General features: G+C 38.6%; 1 protein-coding gene across 5 annotated transcripts in view; it reads left to right on the top strand.

The window, feature by feature from the left end:
- Window positions 1–6158: 6158 nt before the first annotated feature.
- Window positions 6159–21546, top strand: part of AQP9 (aquaporin 9) — a 28392-nt gene continuing 13004 nt past the window's right edge. The window contains exons 1-4 of one of the 5 annotated variants that reach the window (XM_058033509.1): window positions 6159–6226; window positions 6843–6923; window positions 7508–7636; window positions 18331–18457. In XM_058033509.1, the coding sequence (XP_057889492.1) occupies window positions 7535–7636; window positions 18331–18457 (229 nt within the window). In that variant the 5' untranslated portion in view covers window positions 6159–6226; window positions 6843–6923; window positions 7508–7534. Of the gene's footprint in view, window positions 6227–6842; window positions 6924–6996; window positions 7081–7154; window positions 7222–7507; window positions 7637–7661; window positions 7781–18330; window positions 18458–21546 lie in introns of those variants that run through there. The other 4 variants (XM_058033510.1, XM_058033508.1, XM_058033511.1 and 1 more) reach the window with 4 other exon arrangements.

Genomic DNA, 21546 nt, shown 5'->3' with positions numbered 1-21546 from the left:
ACTTTTTCTCTCAGCTGTTCCACTACCATTTAGCAAGGATATTCCTGGTTCCTCATACAAATTCAGTATTGATTGAGAGATCCCACTCCTCTGTACCCTTTGCCCCTTGCTTCAGTAAATCTCTCTTCCTGTTTTTTGTGTGCTTTATAAATTGCTTTTGGAAGAAAAGTAGAGATTGAATAAAAACTTCCCCTAAGTTATTTTTCAGCTCAGCCTTCCACTTAGGAAATCTGAACTTCATTTTCTGATCTATACATTAAAGCTTCAACCTCAGGTGTTCTATTTTAATTGCCTGCTATTTTCATTACCGACCATGAGGGCAGCAAATGCTCTTCAGGAGATACTTGTATTTTAATTTATCTGCAAACATAAATCACACATTATAGCACTTTTTTCCTCTAGGTTAATTGAATCAATTCTCTAAATGTCTCTATGCCTGACCATTGCAAAAGGCTCACTGGTTGAAATCTCTTTAAGAATTATGGCCCTTGAGCTGTGTGCAGGATGGGAGCAGTCCTTGCTCCAGACAAAGGTGTATTATACACAGAAAGTAAAAATGTATTATTATATACCTAAGCAATATGACCTGTGAAGCAACACCCACAATGCTGTGAGGAGCCTCTAAAATATTATTTCAGAATTTTTCATGTATCTCAGTGAATAAATTATTTTAAAATTATAAATTTATTAATAATTGAGCCTGGATATATCTTAAGTTATAAATAAACAGAATAAAATCTACTTTTACTTTCTTTATTTCTACATTACCTCTAACACCCCAAAAAAATGCTGGTATTAAGAACAACCATTTTATTACTGAATATTCATAAATGTCTAATGAAGAAAATTTGATTTAACACTTTTCTCACTAAAAATTAGTTAAATGGATCATTTTTGGTAAAAAAAGTCAAACAGATCAGCTTTTTTACCTGTCATATTGGCCAATTCATATCCAGTGGAACTGTTAAATGCTGGCAAAATTATCAAATGGTAAATTTACAAAATTTGCAAAAGGAAGAGGCCTAAAGGGCAGAATACTTTCTTCAAGCAACAGAGATCTACATACAGTTGGTAAATTTACCAGTTGTTGGTAAATTTAGTCCAAAACTGAAATGCAAATTTAGGGATTTAAGCAAGCTTCAATAATTCATAATTCAGTGAGAGTGATAAAGCAGAAAATGCTTGAAAAAGTTCAATGTTGGACTTACTTTATAAGTGGGTCAGTTTTAAAAATTAGCATTTCAGTTTAAGCCAGCAGCTGAAATGTCACCTGTCCCTCACTGGCCAGAGTGACCCCAGCAGTGCTGCAAAGAGCATGTGCTGGGAACTGTGAACTTATAGGGAACATGTTCTTGGGTGTAGGGATTTTATTCTGAATTAGAATATATAAAAAACCTTTGTTTTGAATTTCTCTTCAATTTACCTGTTGAAATTTATTATTTGTAAAACACATCGAGCTTCAAATGGATTGACCTTCTGCTAATGTATATCACCTAATGAATGGATGCAATTAACTAATTCATATTGGAATATTGCACTTTCCTGCTCACATTCATCATCACTAAATGTGTGATCTAGTTTGCAAGTTTAAATTTTTTATTATTACCCTTTAAACTAAAGAAATAAGTCTTGTATTTAATTACCTGAACTTACATATTCAATTAATAGCTTCATTACCTTAATGAACATAGATACCATGCAGAAGTAACAAAAGATTGCTGCTGGGTCTGCTCCCAAGTACACCCTATAAAGGGTCAGCTATGAACCTCAGAACACCTTTTTTTTTAATTAAAAGGTCTTGATTGTGGAATTTCAAAGGAATTGGGCCTGCCAATCTAATATTCTTATACAGGGGCATGAGATAAGTGTATCATATGTTCTAAATGTTTAATGTTCTAAATATTTAATACATAAAAGTAATCCCAGAAGAAAAACTTGTATCTGGAAAGACAGAGGATTTAAACAATCAAATGTGGATAATTCTGAATGAAAGGGGATGAAAAAAATGAAAACCAGGCAGACTGACAACTCATCTATTAAAGGATGAGTAGAGTATGGAGTGAAACAAGCAAATGGTCTCGTTGAGGGAGAGAGGGGACAAAGCACTGGGAGCAGCAGCTCTAACAGAATATTCATCTCCAGCAGAGGGTCACATTGTGGCTGGATGGCTCCCCTGGAGGCCCAAGTAGAGTGGGAGACAGGTGAAAGAAGTTGGGTTGGTGAGTCAGGTACAGGAAACACTGTCACTTTTCTAGTGAAAATTAGATTTTAGAACCATGAATCAACTCTCCTAGTTAGCTCCCTGTACTTCCCAAATGCACAACTTCACTTTTGTGTGTCAGTAGAGTCAAATCTGTCATTATCTTTGGCTTTCATGCTACATTCCTTTTATCAGTTAGGTAGGCTCAGATCTCCTCCTCTTCACAACCCTACAAGTAGCCTTAATAAGTGTCAGGGCTGCTACAGGGACCCTGTGCCCTGCAGAATGATGAAAGGTTTTGATAACATGTCCCATTCAGGTTAAGAAAACACAGGATTCAGATCCCTGCAATATACTTGGATATAGTGGATCCACTGGATGTACTTTTTAGGATGTTTCTTCATGCTGCATTAATATATTTAGCAAAGATGCCTTTTGTTTTTAATAGCAAAGCTATATGAGAAAAGTGAATATGCAGGAAAAAAGAGCAGGGAATTGGCTTACACACGGCATTCCTCTGTACTAAATTGATCTATGCTTTAAAAGCAAAATTGTTTTTATACTGCAACAGTCATTCTCTGGATGCATTCAGTAAGGTTTGCCCATACCATCACCTACTAGCTAAGCTCCTCCTAGGGCTGAGAGGGCAGCACACCCAGTGCAGCTGATAACAGTGGAGCACGTAAGCATCTGTCCAGCATTGCCCTGACACTTCCACGGGGTGCCAGCACTGACAGCCCTGTCACGGGGCCCTCTGCAGAGGAATGTTATCTGTGCCCCTCTGTGCCAGCACGGCTGCTGAGAGATTAAACTGGCTCAGAAACTCTCAGGCAGGACCTGAGTTACACATACCACAAGCTTTGAAATTTACTATCATCAGTTATACAACCATACATAACATGTATGTGTGCAGTACCACCAGTTATGCACTGAGGCCTAATGGTGTGCCCAGCCAGCCAAGAACAAAGCAAAATCCTGGGTCCTGCTTTAGAGAGAGTGCAGTTTAGTTCTCCCTGAAATTAGTGTCAGCAACAGCAGACATATACATGTCAGGCCTTAAAGATTATAAGCAAAAAGCCTGAAGTACACATATGTGGTAACGGTCTGATCTCATGATACAGACAGAAATGTTTTATCTGGACACTGAGATCACAGAGAAGAAAGAACAAATTCTCAAGCAGTCCCCTTGTGTGCTGTGTCCCTTCTCCAAGCTGGGCTTAGCTAAACCTGAGCTGCCCATTGCAAAGATTTCTCACCTTGAGCACTTTTTCACCAGGGACTACAGCAGAGACAGAGGGATGATCAGGAAATAAAATAAATAAATAAATAGAAGGTTTATGTACTAAAAAACTAGAACACTTAGAATGCTGAATTACAGTGTGTTCAGATCTTCCTCACCTGAATTTTTTCTTTGACCTCCCCAGCAGGAGAACCAATCTGTAAAACAGAGAATGCCCCTTGTATACCATGCATCAGTTTCTGTATGAAAATTGAGATATAAATTAGGCAAAGGCATTTGACCAGGGACCTGAATTAGAGGTTCACAGAGTTAGTCTAATTCAACTAAAATCAGCAAACTTTAAAATAATTTGGCTCGTATTATTACAATACAAAAAATATATGGTGTATTTACAACCTTGGTCTCTCCAGCTGTGTTGGTTTAGGTTTTATTACATCAGTAATAACAATTTATGTGATACTCTGAATAATGTGCTATTAAAAATTCAGTACACTATATATTGTTACCCGTGGGATTTAAACTGTGGGAGCTATGTGCATTATTCTCTACTTTGCTATTTCTATAGGAGTGAAGATTACTATAAAAATGGTTAGGTTATATACATCATGTGAATTCCTGCTCTGCTTGAATCCAGGTGAAGGGAAGAAATAGCTCAGTCCAGACTGCCTCAGGGGTAAGAGTCCCCAGAGTTTTAGTCTTGCAATCTAAGGTTACACTGATCCCACATTCAAGCATGAAAATAATATCAATGTGCTTTTTGATGTCTTTAAAGGATGCCAGCAGATTTGTGAGGCATAACCTCCCCTAACAGAATCCATTTGATGCTTCTACAGAGCACCAGCTTTATCTGTGTGTCTATTGATTTTACTTTTTACAGCAGTTTATCTAATTTTCCTGGCACAGAAGTCACACTGACAGTTTTGTAGCTCCTGTGATCACCTTTGAAGGACTCTCCTGAAGCACCAGCAGATCAGTGGTATATTTCCTATGGCCTGTTTTGCTGACATTAGGATCAGGATCAGCAGAAAACCAACCCACTGACACAAGCACTTGAGAAGCTGAGCATTTTAACCCCTTGGTGGAAACACTGCACAGCTCCAGCAATTAGTTACTGGTTAATTTATCAATTTCTCTTGAAGTGTTTCCTGATGACAATTTATTTTAGAACAGTTGCTCACATCCAGCCCACCAAATCTAGCAAGGCAAATAATTCTTTTAGCTGTGGACATAGCCATGCTGAATGCTTCTTCTGTGCTTCCATCCTCCACAGCTTTACTTACAGTCTCACACGACTCCTCTGGTAATATAATTTGAAAACATTTAGAATCTTACTTTCACATTCTTGGCAAAACCTTAAAATCTTTTTGGTGACCTTTCTTGTGGTTCTACATTTAATATGTATGCTCCTTACTTACTTATATAACTTCCATTTTTGGAAGATGTCTTCATTTTCTTCCCTCAGATGACACAGTTTCAATATTTATGGGTGGCACTGCTGGTAGCCTTCTCATTCTGACTCTGGGAGCAGGGCCCAGGTGAGGGAACAGTAGAAAACAGTAATCACAGTGCATTTTCTTTCCCTTCTTCAACCAGATGTTCCACTGCATACAACTAAAAGGCAATTATACAGAGGATTAATGAAATAGATAGCAATTAAAGCCAAAGCTTTCGTGGTGTTTATATTTACACTTTACTTGTCTTTCTTAAAATGCTACATACATATTTTTTAGATTTGGTAAATGTCATAGAATCTCTAAGTATAAGAAAAGGAGAAACTGAATTCAAATGTTCTGAGCTGCCCCCTTTTCTCTTTGGAAAGTGAGGCAGTGCCTTTGAATTGCCACATGTCAAAACTGGAAGGATTTACCAAGGGAGCAGTCATCCCCTGTGCACTCTGTTCTTCAATACTTTCTTAGAGCACCTGCTTGAATCTCATTATAGAGCTGAGGAGAACCTTTGGTCTAACTTTGCATCCAAGTTCTTATTAATGGAATTAAAAATATGATTTTTATAAAGTATTGAAAAAAATCTGATAGGATCAAATGTGAAATAAATGCTTTTGTTGCAGTTCACCCTGCAAAGACAGAAAATTCATATAAGGAAGTCAACGTGGTCTGAACAAATGAGTATAAATTTCTGTCTCTGACCTGCTATTACCTCACTATTAGTTGAAAAGTAGCATTAATGTCTTCATACCTGCTATGAGACAAAACTCAGAGGTACCTACATATATTAGGTGAGCAAGACTTGCATCTGCACAAGAGAAGGAATCGCTATAGACAAACAACTAAAAATTGCTTCCATAAACATGTTTCTTTATTTATTTATCATTTTCCTGAAAGAGAGGAAGTGGTTTATCTCATTCCTGCTGTAATGAATATCCTCCCAAGCATCCTCCCTCAGTTCTAATGTATACATTACCCTAAAAGAATTCTCACACAGACATAACAAACATACACTCCAGCCCGCTGTGATAATTGAGGTCCTGAGTAATATGTTTGTTTCTCGGTGGCGTGGGGTAAATGTTTTCAAGCTGCTATTCACAGGCTATTTTCAGGGGCTCCCCAGAGGCAGGCTCAGTGTCTGTGCCACAGGCACGACCTGTGGAGCAGGACTGGAGCTGTCCTGCAGCAGTGTCACCGCCTCTGCACGGGTGTCCCCGGCTCAGGCAGCACCAGCTCGGATGCTGCCATCTGCTGCTGCATCAGCTCCGTGCTGCTCCACAGGGCAGCGCTTTCAGAACCACCTGAGGACACACTGGAGTTTGGATGCAGAGGTAGAGAAAGGTGAGTAAAAGCACACAGAAAAGCAGTCAAGGATGAAAACTGGGTGGTGGGGAGAACTGGAGGGTTAAGGGGTGAAGCTGGGGGTGGGTAAGTGCTGCAGGGAACACACATCAGGACCTAGCTGGAGGCTAGGAGGAACACTGATGGGATAACAAGTGGCACATTTTCCTAACCTTGTAAGGCTCTGCCCTCTTTAGGACAGATCCAAACCTCAGCTGCACTGTGCAGCTACAATACATGCCAAAATAATCTACCAGAACTGGGCTGAGGTTCGTCAAACAGCAGAAAATAGTTAGAAATCAACCAGAGAGTATAAAGTCTGTATCACATCTGATAAAAAATGTTCAAGGCGCTGAAGGAATAAAGGTGTCACATTTTTTTTCTAGGAGGTGCAGTTCTTTGAGATATTTGGCAACTTCAAGTCTTAAGATCATGGAAAATAATATTATAATACTCTACATTATAGCACCCATGCACTTTTAAGCTAAACACACAGGAAATATATAGTAACTCAGTGCTTCACTTCCCTGTTCTGCCTTGTAAGGAGCCACTGGACCAAAGCAGATTTCATTAAATGTTCTGCATTTATTCTGCCTCATTGCTCTTTTGTAAACAGGGAAGTTCACTAGAGAGCAAGGCATTTAGTCCAAAAAAGACCATTGTGAGTGAATATGCAAATTCAACACACACCACCAAGGTAAGACTCCTCATTAGCCACTGAAATGTCTCAGAAGTTAAGGGCTTTTGTGTACAGGGTACAGTGCAGCATTCTCCCAAGCATTTGCTCTCTTTACAACTTCCCCTTGAAAAATTCTTTGACAACTAATAGTAGCACGGTTTAAACCCTAATCAAGGTCAGAGAGAAATTTGCAACTATATATTGGTTCCTTACTTTGTGGTTTATCTTTTTGCCTTTTTTTTTTGATCAGGATGATAGAAACAGTTTATTAATTCTTACAAGGAATTATTTCTTAAAAAAAAGTAACATAGGAAAGGTAATGATTAATCCATTCTATAAGGAAAAAAAGAAGAAATCTGATTGCAAACTTGCTGGTATTATCTAACCAGTATAAATAGAAGTGCACTTAGAGAAGGCATAGAATGACAAACCCATGATGAATTGTTAGGGCATGTTGAGTTGGTTCTGTCAATGCCTGCAGTCAGATGATTTCACTGGCTGTACAAGATGAAATCTCATATTTCAATGTTTAAGTAAAAGTGTCAAAGTTCAGCTGGAGCAGGGACGAATACAGAACAAATTTTGTGTGTATTTGTAACTAGGGCACCAGAGCAATAGAGGAAGCCAAAATGAGCCGGAAAAACAAAAGGAGTTTAAAGGAGAAATTTTCCTTGAAGAACAGCCTGGTTAAAGAAGCCCTCTCAGAGTTCCTGGGAACTTTTATACTGATAGTAAGTGTCAGCTGCTTTCTTTTCTTCCTACTAATCTAATGTTGGACAGTGCTTGTGAGGGGACATGTACATTTTCCTTGTACTGTGCCAGCAGCGAGGTTACAGCCTGAGCATGCACAGCCTGAACGAATTGCTCCTCTGACGGTAAGTTTGTAATTCCCTTCTTCACCCCATGTAATTATCATTGCCTATAAAAACCAGATTGTTTTATGTACTACAATTGTCTGATTGGCATTAGATTTCATCTACGAGTGGAATTTCAGTGAAGGAGTAAGCTCTGAACAATCCAGAGAAGCACAATGAATGTTGTTAATACTTTCCTGTTTTTTAAAATCTCAGCAGTTCATTTTATGCACAGATTCTGTTTACATTAACAAACATATTGTACTGCATGTTTAGAAAATTTTAGTTGGGTTGTTTTCCTGTGTAATATAGGAATTTAGCTTTATGATTTGTAGTGAATTTATTGGGAGTTGCATTGCCAAACATTCAGAGATTTTTTTAAGTTTAAAATTTTTTGTTTGTTTTTAACTTCATAACATAAATTACATATATATTGCTTGGTCCTATAGTACTGCTACAACTTAGATAAATAACCTAAATTTCCCATTTTTTTTAACCCCAGATTTTTATTTTTATTTCTTTACCTAATTTCTTGCGCAGTTTTTCTGTGCATTTTGCACTGGGACTGTGACTCACCAGGGGAGAGAGCAGGCTGTGTAGCAGTGCTAGAAGTCAAGCAACTAGACTATTTATGCCAAACTTTCTTTCTTTCCTTCTCCTTTTTGTCTGGACAAAGTCTTGCTTATTGCTAAATATTTCATCATAGTGAAAAAGGAAAAAAAAGTAGCAGGCACAGTACTGTCATAGGTTTTATAACTGTAACTATATTAGCTAAATTTCAAGTAAGTCATCTAAAAATTCCAGTAGCTCATAAAATACTGGAAATTATGGTCTTTACTACAGTTCAGCCAACTGAAGTGCACCGGCACTAAAATAACATTATTCTCAAATTTAATACCATCCATAAGACGTTATTACAGTAAGGAGCACATTTAGAAGCAAGGAGCACAGAGCACTTTACAAACATTAATGAATTAAATGTCACAACACCCTGGTAAGGAGGGGAAATGTCATTATCTTAATTTTGTATATTAGCAAACCTGATTACAGGAGCCTGCACAGGAAGCCTGTGGCAGAACTCTGAATATAACCCACATCACCTGACTTCCAGTACTCTGTGCTTGCCACAAGATCCTCCCCCTCCTTCCATTAATAAAATTAGGCAAGAGAAGAAAACATATTAAAGTGCAGATTAGACAGCAAATGCTATTATTTAATATTATGCTGCACAAGGCTAGAAAGGAAATGCAAACCCAGATCCTATTTCCTAGTATGTTCACCATATGAGTGTAGTAGAAAATGGTAGAAAGTGTAGAAAGCTACAAAATTTTTGTTGACAATCTGAGTTTCTCATTTCTCTTACCCTTTCTAGTTCCAGTCTTGGTTTGAAGAAGAAAGAGCCTCACCTGGATTAAACTGCAGTTATCTCAGGGCTTTCATACCTCAGCTTATGTTTAGACTGCACAAGTTAGCAGCAGTACCAAGTGTTTATTGTTAAGAAACACTGCCTTTTCTGCTGTTGTCTTAAGCTGCACAGGGGGAGTTTAGGTTACACATCAGGAAGAAATTCTTCAATGAAAGAGTGATTGGGCACTAGAATCACCTGCCCAGGGAGGTGGTGGAGTCACCATCCCTGCAGGTGTCTAAAAAAAGACTGCACATGGCACTCAGTGCCATGGTTTAGTTGTTGATGTGTTGGTAGTTGATAGGTTAGACTTGATGATCTCAAAGGTCTTTTACAATCTCGTTTGTTCAGTGATTCTATTTATTGCTGTTGCTTTAAAACTGTCAGCTAGTATTCACCTAAAGCACAGATAAATATTAAACCCTTAATTTAAATTGGAGCTAATGGAAGAGGCATCCTGGTGAATCAGAGGACAGAAATCCTTGGAAAACAGCATGTACGCAGAAGTTCTAGTACTAGGATAGTGTAAGAACTGCGTGTTGAAGCTCTTACAAAGGAGAGGAGAGTTCAGGGCCTACAGCACAGTTGAATCATGTCTTTGCTGAAAGCCACCTCAGGTTGCTCTGATGGGGTTTAGAAACTGTGGAGAGCACCTGTGCCAGGGAGAAAGGCTGAGCCAGCATTTCTGTTAGCCACAGGCTCTGTCTGGAAGCCAATGCTAACTGACCACACCCAAATCTGGGACTCACTGCTGGGAGTTAGCTGGGTGAAATTCTGTCCCTCCAAATAAACTATTTCTAAATTTTCTAGAGAATAACATCAGAGGCCACATACTAATAGGAGCCTAAGCTACCATCTTTGGTAACTCTCAGTTTTGCAACGTTGTTTTCCAAACAGGAAATCTAGAAAGTGGAATAACTCACCAGAGAAAAACCCAGCCTTCACCTCAGGGTGTGGCCTGCAATGTCGGACAGATTTCACACAACAAGCCTTGAGAAAGGCACTGGGCACAGAGTTTGGATAAAATCTCCTGGTCAGCCCTACTTAGCATGCTGCACTTTGCCTTGCAGCATGGACTCAGAGCACGTAGACAAAATTCTTTCCAGGTGAAAATTAAGTAGAAGGTGAGCTCCAGAATCACAGGAAATGTGCTGACCATCAATGGATGCTCAGTCCAGTGAATCAGACTGGAGATGCTCCATATAATTCCTCCTGAGAGATCCACAGGTTCTCAGGTGCTTACATTATACAACTTGATAACACAGCCCATGTGAGCCATGCTCTCTGCTTAGCAAAGCACCCAATTTTGGTAAGAAACATGAAACTCCAGGAGCCTGGAAGCATCCTGAGCTGGGAGAACACCTGCCTGTTTGCACCATGGTGGCTGAGAGCCCAGCCTCAGACAGTCTCAGCCTTCTGCAGCTGAAACTGGCTCCAAGGTCTCCCTTGAGGAAGAGCTCTCTGGCGAGCTTTTAGTTCTCAAACATGTTTCCTGGGTCAGTACATTTCCTCTTGGGACTTCTGTGAGTTAATCTGGGGGACAACACCTGTGGGCTAGCACAGAAGAGTCAGGAAGCCATGCTGCAGCAGATAGATGGTTTTTAGTGAGTCTGCATGGAACTCACCTATCCAACTGCCTCTCTGCTTTTAATCATGCTCCTCTCCATACTTCCTCTTTGGAACTTGACTGCATTGCTCTCAACCAAAATGGGATTTTCTCTGACTTATGCCATTAAGTATATCTGAATTGAAACAGTTCCAAAAGGAGATGCCAAATAGGCCATGTGGCTTCCTTTAGCAGCTACTACTCACCTAACACAGTTTCTATTTCATTTTCACTCTCAAGAGCATCTTACTGAACAGAGTTTCCCAGAAAGGAGCTGCACAGGAGCCAGGATCTCCAGAGGCCAGAGCAGCATTCACTTCCTTGCTGAGACAAAACACAGGCTTCCATTTAGCATATAAATACAAGAGGGAAGTATACATGCTCCTAATAGATAGTTTTATATATCTATTCCTATAATCCTGGTCTCCAGCTGGAGGTGGGGAGCCTCTTGCAACTCCCATTGAAGCAAATGTTTGTGTGTGCTTAGAGGATTCAAGACACAAGCATGAACTGAATACATGACAGCCCTGAAATAGCTCAGCTAATGAGGAAAGCTATTTATCATCAAAATGTTTTAGTTTTGTTTTCATATTCTGACCACTTCATTATTCAAGTTATTGCTCCTGCTCTGTTGCAGAGTTGAGTTGCTTCAGAAAAGTCTTCAAGATTGGCATTACACAGATTTGCTCAGTCCATAAGATTAAAATTTAAACCAATTTTCTATATCTACTTTTTGTGGTCCTACATTCCAGTGCACGTTAATTACAATACTGCAGGGTAACATATATCCCTTATTCTAAACATGCATTAGAATTCTCACTACATGATGTTATTACATGACAGCAAACATAGCTTTTGATCCTTTGCTCCTTAAATAAGTGTTTAACATTTAACACAAAACCACTATTTAGACATTTTAAACAAAGATAAATTCCCAAGTCCTAAATTTTTGTGAAATGGAGATTTTTTTTTTGTATAGGATGAAATTACAGCAAGTTTTGTCTAAGGTAAAAAATTAAATATCAGCACTTTCTAACAGCTGCCTTGTTTGCCATCAGTAGTGAATTTCCTGGAGTACATAACCTTGCATAATTTGCTCTTAGTGAACTTAAGTTTGTCAAAGCTAGATAAGAGGGTATTAAAACTTATTTATAATTGGTATTTTAATCTGTCACTCAGCTTTTAAAATATTACACAATGCTACAAATACCATGAGCCCTAGCAGTGTTTGCACTTTGAAGAGCAGCTCTTATGTCAGAGATTCATACATCTGGGTCTCTAGCAGCAAAAATATACTACAACCAAAAAATAATAAATGCCATCATGAATCTAATGTTATATAGTTGCATATACTTGATGGCATTACATTTTGCTAATGATTCTGGTGAAGACATACAAACTCTATTTAATACAAACTGTATTAAATCAGCATTGCAAACAGAAGACAAAGTGGTAACAAAGACCCTTAGTTGTACTGAGGTTAAGGAGGTGTTCTTGCATACTGTTGTTATTTTCATCATCGTATTATTACCAGGTTTTTTTTCTAGACAGCCTTTCTCTTTTAGAAGTCCTTCTTTAATTCAGCTGAATATTAAGCAGTGTGAAAAATTTGAAAGGAAGGTTAGCTAATTATTCTTTTACCCCAGAATATTTATGACAGCAAAACATTCTGAAAAACCATGGGAATCTTTTGTTTTCCATCCAAACTTAGGCTTCCCAGTATACGACATTTCAAACTTTTAGGTGACTCAGACGTTGTGTTACATGAAAACTTTGAAGAAAATTATCTTCATTTCTGCAATGTCAGCCCCAGCACATAACTCAACACTCACTGTTTAAGGTTTCAGTAAGCTGAACTTAATTTCCCAAAACCTTTTTCTGTGGATACCCTTCTCCCCAGAAAGTTTCATCTATAGGGCTGAAGCATAGGCACCTCTGCCTGAGACTTATAGCAGACTTGCATCTTTCCAACATTCAACTGTGAGTGCAAAACTTGAATTTATGTTTTACAGACACAAATTTACAAGGTGTTTTTTCAAAAGTTTCACCAAATAAAAGAAAGGTAATAAAAGTAATAACTTTTTAAAGCTGTCATAAACAGTTGGAGAACAGAATAAAAGACAATAAATGTAGTTTGTGCTATGCAGTGAGTTTATATCTTTGTGATCTCAACAGTTCAGTAAACCATTCTAGTTGCAAGTGAATTCTAGGGAGCTCTCCAATCCATGGTCCAGTTTAAAGGCAAATGTGACTCAGTTCCTCTAACCCATTCCTCACACGTTTCTTTACTATTAAAAGCATTCATCTTCCTCTTTTTTTTTTTCCAACAGCAAACAGCTTTGCTTTTAATTACTCCTAAGCACGTACCTCTAACCATGAGGGCCCAGCAGAGATCCACCCCGCTGTTTCTGCAGCTAAAGGAAGGAGTAAAAGAAAAGGAACATGCACCCTTTACACTCCAGGGACAGGACAGAAATCCTCCTTTCTCAGAGTCTGCAATGCCCACTCTTGCACACTTTCTCAATGCTACAGAACACAGAGAGTTGGTGCAGAGACTAAATATATTTTAGGAGTTTAGAAAGATTTAAAGCTTTTCACTTGGGGTAGGAAGCAAAGCATCATAGCTCAAGAACAATTGAATAAGGTGGGAGGGAAGCAGCACCTGAACAGATTCTTTTTCTCTTCAAGGCTGCTAGGTAAGATGTTGTTCCTTTACCTGGCCTTTTCTTTCTAGCCCTGATACAACAGGCAGTGTTTCACTCCTGAAAGTTTATGTCTGAATATTACATTTCATTTTCTTTCCTGAATTTCTAAAAATTAGTAAGAAAATAAAAACAGTCTTCAGTAAAGAAACTGACTCAAACCAGTTGCCCTCTATAATTCAGGAAAGAAAAGCATTTAGCATTTCAGGATTGAGTGTGCAATATTAATCATAACAAAATATGAGAAAATGCAGACTTTTGCATTCTCTCTAGGTGATTTCAAACTTTTATTTGTCTCCTATTTCATATGCAAAAGCAATAATAAAATTTAAAAGCATCAGTTTATATAACACAGCATAGTCTGTCCCTCAATATTTTCACTATTTTTTTCCCCCCAAAGCAATTTGAACCTTATATGTTTTTAAAACTTTATATACACAAATCATCCAAAGTTTTATTAAATTTACAATCATGTCTCCAAGTAGTAATGTCTCTTTCTGTCACTAGAAAATGGTTTCAAAATGGCAATAATTTTAAGGCTTATGTCTATACTATTTAATTCACTAAATGTAAGGGCTTGGGGGTTTTTGCACCCCTTATTTATGAGATAGAAAGTCTGAAAAAAAATTAAAAGCAATCTGAACCCAAGAGGATATTGGTTGTTTCCCAGAAGAACATCAGGAGAACAGATACAGTGAATTTTTATTGCTCTAAACTTGATTAAATCATAACGTACAGAAATCCTCCCCACCTCACCAAAACATTTCATTAATGATAAAATAAGAGCTGTGACTAGTAAGCTTGACTGGTAAGCTGTATTTTTTATCTCACCTTTAAAAGTTTAAATACTCTCTGATTTAACAAAATATAGCAAATATTAAACATTAAATTGGATGAGGACGGGTCTTTCCTGAAAGGGGTTTTCCTGTAACCTGAATTCTTGCAGAGCTAATGCCCTGAATTTTAGAAAATCTAACATGTCTCTGTTTTTGTTGCTTTTAGCATTACTGTCCCTGGTGAAAGAATACTTAGGAACCCTGTCTGAATTAAGATCCTATGTAATACACAGCAAAAATACATCTCTATGTGGAAAAAGTTTCTAATATTATAAAACATCTTATTATGAAATTCAATAGGTAAATTCTTAAGCAGACTTGCTTTGTAAATGAAGGGATGGAAACGAAAGTGAGTTCTAAAACACACTCCCTTAGGAAGATATGACCAAATTAGCACACCTCAAACTGAAAAGCTTATTTACTACTTTTATAAGTAGCTAATCCTATTTGGAAATATTAATGTTGGGTAGGGGAACTGCACAAGACTACAGTACACCATGAAGAATGCTGTGAAGTTTTCATAGGCTCAGATCCCTACCTGCAAATACAGCCACTATTTTTCTAGCATTTCATGATTGAAAGTGAGCAGTTTATGATTAATTTTTTTTTTTACCTGCTGACTGTATTACTTATAACACATTGAATTCCTGAACTCATGCACAGCATCATCAGCTGTGCAGCCACTGAGACCACACTGTGCCTGCAGGGACACCTGTGGAACCCCCTGCAGGTGTGTCACCACAGCTGGAGCCGGGGATGAACAGAGTCCAGCACAGCTCATTCCCTCCACACTGCTCAAAACTCAGCTGCCTCTTTAACATGACAGTCAGAGGGTCTGCCTATAAATGCACACCACTCCTAGGACTGGGTGATAAGAAGGGGGCTTTTTTATGTAAGCATTCTTTAAGATGTCTAAAACTTTACTGGCCATGCAGAAAAATAGATTCCCTAAAATTTTGGTTTCAGATCTTGCAGAAAGCCTATTAACACTGAAAAATGCTATTACAAACATTTGGAAAAATCCTGAAAATAGTAAGATGGAGGCAAAATGATCTTTAGTCTCTCTGATGTGGGACACAAAGTCCTGCAAGTTTCCAGACAGTAACAGGACCTTAGACTCATTGAAGGCCAGTTGTTTTCCTTTCCTAACATTAGCCTTGTTATCCAAGACAAAGAGAATGATCTAATGGCCTATGAAGTAAGTTTTTTTTTGGTAGAGAAGGTTCAGACAGCTATTCCACACCCAAGCGTGTTCTTCGGGGCAGTAATGATTTTATGAACAAAAAAAGTCAGTGCTGAAAGTACTCCAGTAATTTTAAGCAGATCAGGCTATAGACAACTGCTAAGAGGAAAATCTGGCAACATAAGATAGACAAGATAAGATAAAGAGATCTGGCTGTAATCTATGTAAATTAAACTCCCATTTACTCCATGTGCTTCAATCAATAAGTGATGTGGGTGCAACTGATGGCTGAGCTTGGCCTAAAATCTTAGAATATTTAATTACAACTCAGTGATCTAGATGGTCTTAACTCAAACAAAGACTTCCAAGGTATTACATTGCTGTTTGTGTAATTACATGATTGGGTGATAGTTTCCAGTTGCACCAACCTAACTACAGTAGGTATGAGGCAACTTTTCTCTCTCCTTCTTAAAAGGTCAGCAAATGGAGAGAGTATTACAGTGACACAGCTCAGACCTGCAGGCTCAGCTCCAGTTTTCCCATCCCTGGATGGGCACACGCTGCCTGTGCCTGCAGCAGCATTTAGTCATTGTACATGAGCAGGTCCCCTGAGTGCAGCCGTGTTGCAGCTGGCTCACGAGTTTTCTCTGTAGAAGAGAGACTGGTTAGCACAGAAATGGAGCATCTGTGGTTGTGTATTTCCCTAAGATGTGCAGAGCAGGAGCTATAATGCAAGAGGACTGCACAGCTGTTCTGTGTGGCTCTCCTCAGTTCTGGTGATAAAGGAAGCCACAGCCTCCTTCTGTTATTTCCTTCTCTTTTCTTGTGAATTTGTAGTTGATATACATAGATGTTGCTATCTCCTATCCTCCTATAACCATCTCCTCTACCCCTGTTCTCTTTTTCATCATCCTTACAGAAAGAGAGAATGTTTTCAAAAGAATGGCCTTTGAGTCTGCAAAACTTTGCCTGTGCCATTTCAGAACACAAGTGCACACTCTACTTGTAGATTGAGCTGGTTGCCTGTATTCAACTGGCATCCCAGTATGTGCAGGGGCCCAGAGCAGCCTACTGAGCTTGCTCTTCATCTGAGTCATATCTTCCCCAAAATCTTGCTTGGTGCAGTTTCTGGAATACTCCCTTTAAGAAATCTGGAAAGTGATGACTAGAGTATGTTAATTCCACCTCCTGTACATTCTTATGAATTCCAGCATACCCATTCTTTCCATATTAAACATAAAAACACATTAGGAATTGTCTCATATGAAGTTTAAAAAAAGATGCCATTTCAGCTGTGACCAACCCCACTGTGTTTTATTGTTTTATTTCAGTTTGCTGTCTGTCTGTGCATTTGTGCTGATCACGTGCAGTGCAGGTGAGAGCAGGGCTAACGCAGGCGTGCCTCATCTCTTGCACAGCAGCTGACTGGAGCCTGCACTGTGTCCTGGAGCTTTTAATTACAGTCCAATAAACTGTGGCTATCTAACACCACCCCACCCTTACATAACCCAAGCTGCAACACTCTGGCACCAGTGAGTGTTTTGTTTGCTTACATGATTATGACCTCAGGCAAGAGCTGCACCTGGGTATATGACACAGTCTTGGGGCACTTAGAAATGCCGTCTGCATCCAAAAGCTGGTTAAGAGAATAATTTTATGGAGAGCTTTTCTGTCACATTTTGGCATTAGCTAAAACCCTTGGGGAAATAATGGAAACAAAAGGATGATTTTCCTGTTTAAATGGCATCTATTCGAGCAGGACTTGCTTGTTAAACCTTGATCACCAAATCATTTTGGTACAGTCTATTTCTAAGGCAAGACAGATTTTCCCATTACTTGTCAGTTTCTGAATTCAGTTGCCTTGCAACTGAAAATAAGCAATAAGGTTGCTCAACATATATCTACTCACGTCCCAGAAACTGTATGAGTCACATCACTTAGCGCTGCAGAGAAGCAAAAATTTTCAGACTATAGAAATTATTTGAGAGCTTCCATTGGCTCCTTGTGCAGCAGAGCACATAGGCATATATATTTAAAAAGCAGATTTTCAAAGACATAGAAATGGATCAGCTAGTCTATCTCAAACTACAAGGTTTTTGTCCCTTTGAATATCCTTCCTGTCATCTTTAATAGACTCTAAATATGTGCTTGAAGGTAAGCAGAGGCTTTTGAACTGAATAAACATCATCTTAAGCAAATATTTAAACCTGTTACTGAACTTTATTCTGAGGAGAACCAACAAAAATCCCAAACTAGTTTAAATCCATTTAGAATTCTTCAATGTGAATTATTTAGAAATCTCTACTTCAGTTAATTGTTCAAGCTGCAGAGTCAGTGAAATATTTTGCCAGAGCAATATGATATAAAGTCAGCATAACAATAACATACAATGGAAATACCAGCAAGTTGTCTCAATCCCTATTTTCAGCACTAAACATTAAAATATTTTTGAACTATCTTTCATAACTTTTACAGTAAATTTTTCATCACTTATCACATCAGTCTGAAACTGAGAACTTACCTCAGAGAATTAATTTTACTTTCAGATGCAGAGTTTTGTTGAAGGGGCAGTGCAATCTTGTTGGGCTTCAAGTTCTGATGAGTATCCCCTCATTGTGTCTGAGAACAGTTTTCTGTTCTTATTAGCAGACATTCTTCCCTGTGACAGAGATGAGAAAAATAAAAAGCAAAAGTGTGTTGCAGCAAAGGCACACATGACAAATTCTAGCACTGTTTCAGTACTCAACAACATTTGCAGCTGTACCAGGAGAGCAGAAGTCACAAGCAGTAACATTTGACAGACACAGCTGTGATTTGACACCTGTCTTTCCAAACACAGGCTCTGGGCTGTGGGTGTGTGGGCCAGGCCGTGCTGAGCCGCGGAGTGCATGGAGGGCCCATGACGGTGTCGGTGGGTTTTGCCATGGCAGTCACCATAGCAGTGTACGTGTCCGGGGGCGTTTCTGGTAAGTCACTTTTCTTCTATAGCATTTATTGCTAAAGTGCTAAGGCTCCCTTGTTAAAGGGCTTCCACTTCATAGTATAAACAATCAGAAGTTAGCAACAGTAAGCACCATTACAGCAGAATCCGCACCAGGGTTTTGCAAGAAAATCTTGTGTGTTCTTATCTCCTTCTATTCTTTGTGTTTGAAAAAATATCCCACCAAATTCTGATCTCAACTACACTGTGAAAACCTTGGCAGACCTCTGGCTTTTATGGAAAGTGTTCTATGCAAACCAGAAATCTGCTTGGTGTTGCTTTGAAAATCCTGTCAATAGAGATGACCCTGGGCAGAACAGGCACTGTGTTAAAAGAAATAACCACAAAGAGCAATCCAGCAGTCACCAGACAAAATGGTGGCCAGCTACACAGAAAGCAGAATGACCCTCTAATGGGTATAATGAACAGGATTCGCCTTACAGAGTGCAATTTATTTCTTCATGTCCTCTGACAGGCAATAGCAAGTCTGCTCCTGATTATCACAGAGGCACCAGATCATAGAAAGCAGAAACATCAGAAAGATTCAGAACCAGAGATACATTCAATGACACTGTCAGTATCCTTTCCCCCTTATTTCTGCTTTAACACTTGCTCAAGCTGATTGGTCAGGAATCTCTCTTTAGCTGGGGCAACTAACCAGTGTCCGCAGGTGCCATATTGGAGGCTGCCTTGTCTCCTTGTTCCACCATTCAATTTGGCCAAACTAAGATTGGAAACATTAGTATAAATGCTTTTAACAATTGCAGTCTTCCTTTAAAATAGAAAATGATGGGTTGTAAGAACAATGCTAAGCACAAAAATACACAATACTTTATTTTGTATGCAGAGTTTATATTGGCCTTTAAAGCACATGGTGCCCTTGTACTCCAGGTCTCATAAAGGCATTTCTTACCCTTCATAAGAGGGTCAAGTTGGTCTGGACAAATTTCTCTAGGTGTAATTAGGACATTAGAAATAGTTGCTGTAACAGAAATTACAATGGCCATTTCTCTTCTCTTTACAAATTCTTTTACAGAGGCATCATGCAGAAGGTTTCCATTAGAAAGTCTCACATTAGAAAGTGCTCCAGGTTCTACAAAACAGGCAGTCTTGTCACTGTCATTGACACAAACCAGAACTGTTCCTTAATATCACACAAAATTAATTCAGCAGCACGTTCCTATTATCTGAACAACTTTTAACTACAGCTCTTGGTTTACATGGAGGCAGCTAAACTCATCTAATGCAGATTCATGAAAACAAACCTGTGAAGACCTGTCCTACATTTGCACCTTTAAGGGATATTCATCTCCATCATTATGTAGAAAATTAGAGTTCAATCCCAGCAGGGCAGAGCAGTTGCAGATGTTGCAGTATTGTGCTTCCTGTGCTTTTCCCACGACAAAGGATTCTGCATGCAGTGCATTTTCTCTGTGAAAAAATAGGAACAGATATTTCAACAGGCTGTTATTATCCAACACACAATTACTAGTGGACGCTTCAGAATGCAAGTTCCTAGATAGAATTTTTTTGCAATTTCTGTGGCTCTTGAGTCAAATTCTCATGTTTAGGTACTGCTAAAATATTTTTCATCAGTTCTTTATGTAATTCTAAATTCTAAACGCTAACAATATATATTGTCTGGATGCTTAGTGAATTTCAGCTTTTTATTTAGGAAAATTCCCCTTTTTAATTTTCCTCAATATCTAGATACTTTCCCCTATTTTATCCAACTTAGCATTTCAGAGTGATGACTGTGATCACTGCAACCACAAAAGAAGGAGGAACACAGTGTCCAAAGTGAACTTTTTGTTTTAAACCAGTGGCACAGAAACCAAGCATCTTGTAACTCCCCTATGTCAGCATGAGAGCCTTCAATTAGACTTTACCTTTCCATATTAAATGTTAATTAGGCCTCTGTAATATTACTATAACTTGTCCTGGCCATCATAGTTACCCTGCATTATATACAGGTGGAGAAATAAAATCAGGTGTTGAAAGAAAGGAAAATTATTAATTCCAGCCAGAGTAAGGAACAAAAGACAACAATTAATCAAAATTCCCATGAAGGGCTGTTAAATTAGGTGCCATCCATCTATTTGCTCTGTGCTGAAGAATTTGAAACACAGTGAGGAATTCAGCTTTTAATTCAAGACTGGCACTACTAGGTCAGCATTTGGAAATGCTACAAAGAAGGTTTTATCCAGCTTTTTATCTGTGTTTGTCAGTTCATTATGTATCAAAGGTGCCTGGATTTCATAAGATAATGACTCACTGACCTGAAGTGCAAACAAACACAAACTGTACACAGAAGCCCTTTCTCCATCACTAATCTTTGATAGATAAAGGACATGCTCTTTCAGTTATTTTACCAAAGACAAAGGCCAATTTTTTTTTCCTGATATTCTTACAGACCAAAAGGAGACCTTATCTGGAAGATAAGCAAAGGCTCCTATGTCTTTACAAAATTTGGGGCTTTATTACAAAGAAGTACCTATTCATTTATTTGGCAATTTGTGTTTCTTAAGTAGCAACCATGTATCTGTAAGCAATGAAATTTTCCAAGAGCATACAACACCTTTTTTGTTGACTAAAGATGTTGAGGGAAGAGACCCTATGACATAATATATTTTAGAAACTAAAATTTTCATGAAGAATTCCAATGTTACTGAAATCTTTTTTCATGCATAAGTTCAGATGTAGCTACTACTGAATTAAAAAAGGAAGGTGGTTTCACAGGAAACTGAACTTTGTTTCAGCACAGCTACTTTATCAGTTTCCTTATCATGGACCTTTCTGGAAAGCACAAGAACCAGATAGAAACACAGTGAAGGACTATGCACTGCTGTCCTCAGGTGCCATCCAGGCACAGCTCACCAACAGCCAACATGAAACTGGACAGCCCTAACATTATTTGATTTTGTCTTAAGAAAACTGAGTTCCTAAGTAACCCCAGGTTGTAGACAAGGACACAAACATGACTTAAATCCAGGGCACTCCAGGACTGTCTCAAGGTACAAGCCCAAGCCAGTAACAGTCCTTATCCTAATATGTGCTTGGGATACTAAAGGAATG

The sequence above is a fragment of the Melospiza georgiana genome, chromosome 13 (genome assembly GCF_028018845.1).
Source record: "Melospiza georgiana isolate bMelGeo1 chromosome 13, bMelGeo1.pri, whole genome shotgun sequence".
NCBI classification, from domain to species: Eukaryota; Metazoa; Chordata; class Aves; order Passeriformes; family Passerellidae; genus Melospiza; species Melospiza georgiana.
Note: the sequence above shows the minus strand (reverse complement) of the source record. Positions and strands in the feature narration are given on the sequence as shown.